Source organism: Solea senegalensis, linkage group LG2, assembly GCF_019176455.1.
Source record: "Solea senegalensis isolate Sse05_10M linkage group LG2, IFAPA_SoseM_1, whole genome shotgun sequence".
Classification (NCBI taxonomy): Eukaryota; Metazoa; Chordata; class Actinopteri; order Pleuronectiformes; family Soleidae; genus Solea; species Solea senegalensis.
The window spans coordinates 3,260,938-3,270,841 of record NC_058022.1 but is presented as its reverse complement, the minus strand read 5'-3'; the positions used below and the strand labels follow the sequence as shown (position 1 = coordinate 3,270,841).

At 41.4% G+C, this 9,904-nt stretch overlaps 1 protein-coding gene across 1 annotated transcript; it reads right to left on the bottom strand.

The window, feature by feature from the left end:
• Positions 1–9,748, bottom strand: ndufa10 (NADH:ubiquinone oxidoreductase subunit A10). The gene is made up of 10 exons (XM_044050584.1): positions 9,595–9,748; positions 8,547–8,715; positions 7,433–7,648; positions 7,233–7,319; positions 6,438–6,559; positions 6,209–6,276; positions 5,829–5,883; positions 5,652–5,737; positions 5,400–5,508; positions 1–227 (listed from the first exon to the last, which is right to left on the bottom strand). Exons 1-10 carry the CDS (start codon positions 9,667–9,669, stop codon positions 159–161), a joined length of 1,056 nt encoding a protein of 351 aa, XP_043906519.1. The 5' UTR covers positions 9,670–9,748; the 3' UTR covers positions 1–158.
• Between the last annotated feature and the right edge of the window lie 156 nt (positions 9,749–9,904).

Sequence of the window (9,904 nt, the reverse complement as noted above, 5' to 3'; positions counted from 1 at the left end):
TAGATTCAAAATGTATTATTTTAATACACACATGTACAACAAGGAGACAGCTGGATCAATACTACATGAGCAGTGCAGAGTTCACCCAGAGAGCTGATCAGTCAGACGAGGAGGAGGAGGAGGGGGAGACGGACGAGTAGACAGGCCCGGGACCTCGTTCACTTCAGCCAGATGTACTTGTCTCCAACATCTGCATTATAACCCGGTGCATAATTCTTCCCAAGAAGCTACAGGAATAAAAAAAAAAGGAAGGACATTTCAGTAAAAGGAACAAGGCAGTAACGCAGTACCATTTTTAATCATTTGGTCACATATGTACTAGTACTGGCTAATATATCGTCTTTTCTGTGTTGGAAATGTGGTGCAAGACTGTTTGCCATAACAATTAACACTAATAGTGTGCCTGTGCATACACACGTATGCATTTATGTACAAATAAATATTTATAGACACCCACGTGCCACAAGGTGTGCATATGCACAGATTGCAGCGCTGTCGTCGTTCTTAACTCACTTTAAATTAAGTTAATGTTTAAATTAGCATTTGAAAAATATCAATTTGGGGAAATACGCCATGGCATATCAATATTAATTAGGACAAATTAGGAATCGTTGATTGGCGATGTTATTGGTATCGTGCGGTATTTTCCCCTACTGTATTATGCTATCTTATGTTAATAAAATGCAGAAGAACATATAGTTAGAGCTGCAACTAACAACAATTTGCATAATCAATTAATCTGTCGAATATTTTCTTTTTTTTATATAAGATTAGTCCATAAAATGTGAGAAAACATTAAAAACCTGTTAATGATGACGTTCTCGAACGTCTCGTTTTTGTCCACAAACCGAAAGAATTCACTTCCAATGATTTCTTTGTGATATGGAGCAAAGAAATTAAGAAAATATTCACATATGAGAAGGTAAAACAATCAGAAATCTTGTTTGAAATCATGAAAAAAAAGCTCCAAATCGATCCGTTACAGCTCTAGATGTCATTTAGAATAAGTAAACTACGTAAAATATACGTATACATCCTTCCCTTCACTCAAAACCCCATTTTTGATGGAAACTGGATAAAAATGTGTCATCACAGTGTTTTCTGCGCCACACAAACGTTCCTTCCGTGACTTTTACCGCACAAGTTCAAAGGTTCAGATGGAAAATTACGCAACCACGCGTCACAGTTTCCTCAATCTCTCCATGGAGATCCAGACTCAGGAACAAAATGTCGGGTCACAGCCTCCTGCAGCATTATGCAGCTTGATTTTTGCAGCAGGGGAGGGGGGGAAAAAAAAAAGTCCCCAGTCAATAAACAGAAAAGGTCAAACCCAAATGTTTCCCTGCAAGACTGATGATACCAAAAGCCCCACAGAATATTCTACATCTGACATTTGCCTCCTTGTGACTACGAGTCGCTCCATATTTCAGCAGGAGAAAAGGATTTCAATCGCGCCGACAGTGCAGCGTCACAGAAGGCAGGGAAAAATAAAACATTATTCCATATAAAAGAGGATTTATTTACAGGCAGAGACAGGGATCCTCAATCACACGCGTGTGTCAGATTTAATAAAGCGCTCAACTCAACTCTTCTATAAAAACAAACCCGCGGAGCGTCACACGCCAAACACAAAGGGCAACGCGTCCGTGCGTAATGTCAGGACTTCGCAGCACAGTTGCAGACTTAATGGGCACGAGGAAAAGTCTCAGTGCGGCGAACCGTCCACATCCACAATTCATCATGTCGACAAGGCTCTGCTATCTGTGAACTTCCAGACTTGGCAGAGGAAGTTCTCCCCCCCCGAACACATCGGAAAAAGAAGAAAAAAGATACATTGGTGCCAAACGAAGACAAGTTTCCCAGTTTGGAAAAAGGCTGCAACTAACAAACCATTATGTGTCTGGTCCGTTAAATCAGAACATGTTGAAAATACGTGGTTTAACTTTGTCAACAAAGCAACGAAGTTTCAGTTTTAACGATTTCTTTGTTGTATGGAGCAAAAAAAAGTCAAGACGGGCACGAATTTCAATTCAAGTATTTGTGAAAGTTAACATTTTATAGATGATTACATTGGTAAAAAAAAAAAATTGTTTTTTTCTCCAATTCTCCCAAGTGGAGACTCAGTACTTCTTATGACCACAAGGTGGCAGCAGATTCTACTTTTGTTGTGAACCCTGACAACCTCCAGCTGTGCTCATCGTAGTAGAACGAAAAACTACAATTCGTACACTGGTATACCGAAATTAGATTAAGACGGATTATTATCATAATTATTATGACTTAATTTACTATTATTATTGTTATTATTTTGTGATTTGTTTCATTCTCTGCTCCACTCCGATCACATACCCCGGTTTATACACAGCAGAACAGTATTCCTGACTTTCCTACAAGTACCACCAAGAGGAAGCTTGCGCACCACTGATGGTACACGCACCACAGTCTGAGAACCGCGGCTTTAAATGGACGCATGTATGGCAAATAATATCGCTCAGTTGTAGCACAGTTTGGATCGTTCTGCATTTACTGTCGTACCGCCTCAACGTGGGCGGAGTCATCCCGAAAACGCTGCAACAATGTTTTTTTATACGCGACACAAACACACACAACTCGACTTCATTCACATTGAACATACAGAAAGTGTATCTGAAGGTCATCCGCAGTGTTTGTGGACAGCGTGGGGAACGGGAATCACACCGTGTGTCATCATTTCCACAGACGTGCACGTATCCGGCACTAATGGCTAATATAAAGCCCCATTAAGAGAGATACTGAGCACAATGAGCTCCGAGGACAACGCAACGCAACCTTGTGTTTCCATGGAGACGAGCCGTTATTCGCCGAGCGCTGCCTGATGTTTTTGTTTGCCTCTCAACCCGTCGCTAAGCGGCGGCTCATTGTGGAAACACCACTGCTGTCTCCCCCTCTCGCTCTGTGTGTGTGTGTGTGATATTATAAACTCTTGACCTTGCTTTAGGAAGTGCCATGAGATAATGACGCTGCTGAATCCCATGTGATGTCCCCATGTGATGACAGTGAAGGCGTCACCGAATGCAAGAAGCAGAAGTCTGATGTGATGTTTGGATGCACACCTGCTGTCAATCCTGCTGTGCACTGCTGCCACCAAATGTCCAACAGTGGAACAGCACGTGAGGCCATCAGAGCCACTGAGGGATGACGCGACGCGTAAACACGGCGGGAGCAGAAACATCACCGTGAATGTTCTCATCATGACATAAAAAAAAAACGCGCTCATGATGCGGCGGCGGTTTGTTTCTGTGACCGCGTCGCAGGGGTCATGGAGGAGATGATAATCCGGACTCGTACTCATTAATCCAATCTGAGCCGACCTTTGCTTTGTGACGCGGTGATTTAATAATCCCGCTCGTCTCCACTAAGCAGATGGTAAAGTGAGGCCATAAAGACAGAGGAAAGGTTCTCAGACGCAGTCGGAGACGCACAATGAATCGCTTTCAAGCCGAAACTGTATAATTAGTCAATTGCAAAAGGCTCTAGTTTAATTGTTTAATTTTAGTCTTGATTAAATTCGTTCACTACAGTTACAGCAATTGCTAGAAATCGTTGTCTAAGCTCTAACCAGTCGGTCCGTTCACCTCTGACCTCTCGCATCGACGCAGGACGGTTGTTTTGTTGTTGTTGTTGTTGTCGTCACTGTTTCTGGCTCCAACTCTGAGTCTGAGTGTGTTTGTGAAAAATCTCAGATCAGCAGTTTCTCCTTAAAACCGGGGCCTGTCAGGCACCAACAATCCCCTCCACAGTCTCGGAGACCCACATGTTTCTCTTAACTCCGTGTTGTTGTGATGTGAAGCGTCCCACTTTGCAGAATGTCCTGCATTTGTCAGTGTGGACAGTTGGACTGATAGATAAATAAAATAAAAAAAAGGGGGCTCTGTAAATATGCAGAGTTGGAAGCTAAAAAAAAAAAAAAGCATGAATAAATAAATGACATAACCTTTTCAAACACACCGTCGACATGAGACTATTACAGAGGTCGAGCTATTCGTGAAGTGGTAAAAGGAGTGTATTTATATAGTGATTTTATACAGTGATCTTAAAAGCCACTCAAATGCTCTATAATTATCCACATGCACACACACACACACACTCAGGAATATACAGTACACACTTCAGCATGTGTGCGAGTGGAGAAAAGTCCCCGTCGTTGTTTTGGCTCATTTTAATGTCAAAGACATTTTTTTTTTTTTTAAAAAAGAGACTTTTCCAGATTCTTTTCATCCAATCAGGAGCCAGACTCTCCGCTCGTGCGGTCAGGGCTGTTTGTAAATAAATGCCTGCCAAAGCCAACAAGTTCACAACATGACGCGAGGAGGAGGTAAGAGGAATGCTAACAGACAACAACAACAACAGCAGCAGCAGGCAGCAGCAGCAGACAGGAAGTTGGTTCTGAGATGACCTCATCTTTTAATTATCAGATGACGGACGCGTCGGTGCCACAGATACCTTGTGTGTGCACGTAATGGACGTCGTGTATATCAGATACAGTAAGGGTTCAAATGTCTGGGAACACTTTCCCATTCAAGGTGAAAGGGTTATTATTATCATTATCATTATTATTATTATTATTATTATTATTATTATTGTAGCCTGATGTGTAAAATGGCAATGATTAAGTTAATCAGTGGCGGTTGCTGGTCTTTGAAACAGGGGAAGCTGATTTCAGAACCAGTTATTTATACATAAGTTCTGCAAGGAAACACCATAATTATGTAAAACTGAAATCAGGGTTGTCGGTTTGAAGCTTTTTTCACGACTAAAACAAGATTCCTGATCGTGTCTGCTTCTTAAATGTGAATATTTTCTTAATTTCTTTGCGCCACATAACAAAGAAATCATTAAATCTTGGTCTGTGGAACAAAAACAAGAAATTCGAGAACATCCATTTCCAGGTTCGACAAACACTGATCGAGTTTTTTTGGACCAAAGAATTACTCGATTAATCGACAGCTTGATCGATTATGAAAATAATCGTTAGATGCAGCTCTGTCCAGGACATTTGATTTCTTTTTCTCATTTTCCAGGACACGTGGGAACACTGGAAATACTAAAATAGAGTTCTTATTTACAAAAAAAACCACAACGAGCGCAGCCATTCGTCTAGACTTCCCTCGCAAAATCCACATAGGACTGAGGCAGAAAAGGCTTTTTTTCTTATAACATTATTTCCTTTAAAAACTGTTCTGACAGGAAGTAGCCACTCTTCAGGTCTCAGGTCTCAGGTCTCAGGTACAGATCAGGAAGTGATTGGACCTGAATAATGTCTTAAAACTACTGTATCCACAAACGCTGAATAAGAGAGAGAAGAGGAAGAACGTGCAGTGACGTGAACGGGTTAAAAAAGACACTTTGTCTTCACGTACCCCTCTGTAGGCGTAGTATTTGTCATTAAAGTCGTGGGCTCCGATGGTTATCTCAGGCAGGAACTTGGGGATGACGGTCAGGCCGGCGACGCGCCATTTGTCTTCCACACTGTAAAATACGGAGGAAGAAAGTAAAGAAAAAAAATCCTCTTACAGCCAGAATGGGATGAATTTGACAACACTTTTACTTTTCTACATCATCATTCCACTTCATGTTCAGAGGCCGAGGGGGAACTTTATTTTGAAACTCACAGCACTCTCAGGTTGTGGTAGCTAATGTCGTCCATTTTCTGCCACGGCACTTTTTCAAACTTCAGATCTTCCATGTCCTCCAACATCTGCGGACGGCACGTGGCGGAGTGAGCAGTCCACAGAAAACACGTTTCAGATTTTCAATTCAACACCAAAGCAGCTGACACACACTCTTACCCTCTCAACATCTTGGGCTTGGGTCGCATCATAAACGAGCAGCTCCGACGAGTCGCTATAACAACAAAAGTAAAGACACAAAGACATCTTTTGAAGCAAACTGGGATATTACCAGATGTTAAATATGAACCACGGTTGAGGGGGAACTTCAAAACTCTAATTTTCTTGGTCACGGAACCTCAGATTTTCAACTTGGCGCAACCTGGACTACCCCGAGTTCCGGATTCCAAGACTGCCAGCATACAAACACTGCTACTTCTTACTGTTTATAGCACTTCTGTCATATTTACCCCACAGTATATCAGTCGTACATACAGAAAACAGAGAGTAGACAGTCACATCTGACTTTCATTCATTCGCCCCGTAGATGGCAAACTCACGTGACGTTGGACAGGAAAGACTTCTTGTAGCTGTCTTCGATGCTCTTCAGATAGCTCAGGGGCACGTTCTGAACACAAGACCGGGGGAGAGTTGATTTGTAATTCATATCGGTGAATAATTCTTTGAACACTCTAATAACAACACCCCACAGGTCAGATTACAAGCATATTACAGAGATTGCCGTGCACAGTACGTGGGTGTGGATTAGTGTGGACGCGTCTCACTTACCTTGCCGCTCTGTTTCAGCTTCGTCTGCACCTCCTCGGCCGGCACGTCGATGTAGATGCTGAGGTGCGGAGGCAGGAACTCGCAGATGCTGATGTCCTTGATCTCGTTGTAGTGCTGCACACCTGCACGCGAGACACGCGAGCGCCACAGTTTATCAGTTCATCGCTGTACGTATCATAAGCAGCAGCACTGTTTTATTTCTACATGTATTAGGAACAGAGTGCAGCTCGGGCCGCATTTTCCCTGTCCGAAACTGGACCGAGCCCAAGAGGATATTGACAAAACCCGACAGACATCGGCGCCAGACGAGTAAGCTGAAGTGTTCGGACTATCCAAGAGGTTGTTAGCTTTTATTTATGGTTATGGCAAACAACATAAGTTATTGTGACATCCAGGAGGAGGCAGCTACTCGCCCCCTGAACAGGATCACTTATGAGTAGGACAAACTTTTGGACTCACCATTAACAACAATCGGTTCTTTTTAATTAACTCTTGTAAACACTGATAACTATTTACACAATCAAGCCATCGTGATTTATTTTAAAGTTGTTGTGGAGGAGAAGGATAAACATTCCCCGTGGGTGGTTTCAACAGCCTGTGTGATGCGTTCACTGTCCTATCGTAAATAGTAAACCCCCCTAGTTCTAAACAGAAATACTAATACACAACTTACTCTGTTGTTTCTCATTATATGCCTATTGATTACAGGTTCAAATTCACACTATTTTACCCAACTATCATTTTTGGAGCCCATGAGGTGGCTCGGATATCCACGCTCCACTATGGAATACTCACACTCCTTCCTGATGTAACCCTCTTTGAACATGGCCTCCAGGAAGACCATGTCGCTGAAGGGGGAACGCTCCAGGATCACTCCTTGTCCTGAAACACAAAAGACAAGTGTTAGTGATTCTACTCATTTACTCCAATTCCCTTAAATCACAGTCTTTTTCCTTTTGTTGGTTCATTAAACGCAGAGACTTGTGTTGTGATACCTGTGGTGATCATGTGTTCGATGGCATTGGAGTACTGGAGCAGCCTCATGGCGTACATCCACAGCTGCAGCCTGTAGCTGTTTCCATCAGTAGCTTTGGGGTCCGCGTAAAACCTCTCCAGGCTGCACATGCCGTTGAAGTCCAGGGGGAGTGGCTCCTTCTCTCCTGCCATCTTGTCCATGTAGAAAGTGTCAGGCTCAGGCATGTAGAGCATCCCTGCAGATATGCACACAAACATTAGTGTCTGCTCTAGAGGTCGACTGGCCCATGGATTTACCCAGTTTTCTGTTTTTTCTCCATCTGATAAAATATAAAAATGCTTTGCTCCAGTCTCTCCAAACTATATTAATGTCTGGAGTGGAATGTTTTCAATAAAAATAATTAAAAAACATGAAACAGATAATCAAAACATGAAGAAAATAAACGTTTAGATGAAAAATAATTACGTTTCAGTGATCTAGCAACATTTATCAAGTTTCTGAGAACAAAAATGTGAAATTTATAATAATGAATAAATATAAAAATGGATAAATCAGATTACAGAGTAACAAATCCAGCTCTAGCATAACTTAACAACCACTTATACGTATAAATGCCTCATCTCAAATTCTGTGATCATTGGCATTTAGATTAGAATGATGTGACTGAAAGTTGGTTTTATATATTAGCTGTTTTAACTTGTAAATGTATGTGTATGTAATCTTGTTAAGTCACGACACGTTCTTAAGTCACAGCATTGCAATTGCATAAATTATTAATATTCATACTTCAAAGAATAAATCAATTACAATAGTATGCAAATATTTATTTAGCACTAAACACTGACATTCCAACAATGCACAATAAAACATAAAATTATAAATCAAATGTTCTACTTGGCCCCACTCCTGAATAGCCTACAGGCCTATAACTGACTGTATTTGATTGTAAAATGAAAATATCTTCTCTCATAAAGACCATTAAAGTCAAATAGTAGGACAAAATGAATAAGGTTTCACCTATTATGTGTAAGAGTAGGGCACACATAATACTTGACATTTTAACCTTTAGAAACCTTAAAAATCTTAAAAAACAAACAAATAAAACTGCACACATAATCTAATAGCTCAGTTACCTAGTTTGTCGGCCAGCTTCTGGGCCAATGCTCCTTTCCCCGAGGCCAGGTTTCCTTCCACGGAGATGATTTTGCTGGTCTCAGTCAACCGTGGGGTCGTCCTTTCACCCAGTGCATAGGCCAACCAGCCATACCGTAGGCTCCTCACCGAGCTTGTGTGAACACCTGCCTGGATGACAAAACAAAAGAAATGTAAACATGCCATAATCTGCCATGGAGTTAACACAGACAAACAACAATCAGATACAACTGTTTGTGAGCCCCAGGGCCAATTATGAGCTTTTCTAACACACTTTTCATCCATCCATGCAATATTGATGACAAAAAACATAAAAGCAGATACATAACAAAGTAAATATGTATACAGAGCTGCAAAACATCTGTAGGTTTATCAGAATCTGAATACTTTATTATACCAAAAGGATTATTATGACATTGATTAACTTCTTAATAATAATTACTAATATTAGACAAAGTTAGGGCATGCTGCTAAATTTAGCTTACTAAATAAAATGAACAGAAACTGTTTCAACAATGTATTTACCAAGTATAGGTTTGCTCAAAGCCCAATTATAAACCCAGTGGAGTGTACTTTAATTAAGACTACAAACAGATGCTAAACCCGACATGGACTGTGCAGCATGGAGCCGAACAGCGGGTAAACAGATCATTAATATAATAAATGAGCAGAATAAACTCAATTGTGCAGCGGTAAGCAATGGCAGTGGCGTAAACTTAAAATAAGTTGATTTCTGGATGAAACTCGTTTGCAACATATCAGGACTAGCTTTAAGGACTTCTGTAGAAATAACAAAGCGTCATTTATCCCAAATGTACCTCATTGAGTTACAGACTGTTCTTACAGACTTGTTAACTGTCAACAACATTGTTATAAACAAACCAAGAGCGCGACTGAGTCGTTGTTGACAGCTAGCAGTAGCTTCCAGTGGCTAGAAGGCTAGCTGGCTAGCTTAGCTTGTCCTTGTGAATTGGAGACGTGCGGCGAGTAGAATTCTAACACGTCTCTGCGTGTGTTTACTGTCCTCACCTTCTGTGTAGCAATCACCGCTTGGGAAGCAGTTGCTCCCGCAGGGATGACCAGCCGGATCACCCTCAGGGCCATGGTTAACTGTCCTCTAAAGAACCCTCCGACCTGACCCGAGAAACAACAACCACCGCTAACTCTCTCCGCGAGTGAGTAATACGTCACACACAGGGCTTTTGGCTACTGTTGTCCCACACAATATACGTATGAATGCGTCCAATCATTTGCCTGAATTTATTTCATTTTTTTACGAGTACAACTTTAAAAGGGCAAATAGATAAATAATACATTTGTAATAAAATAGCCACTCATG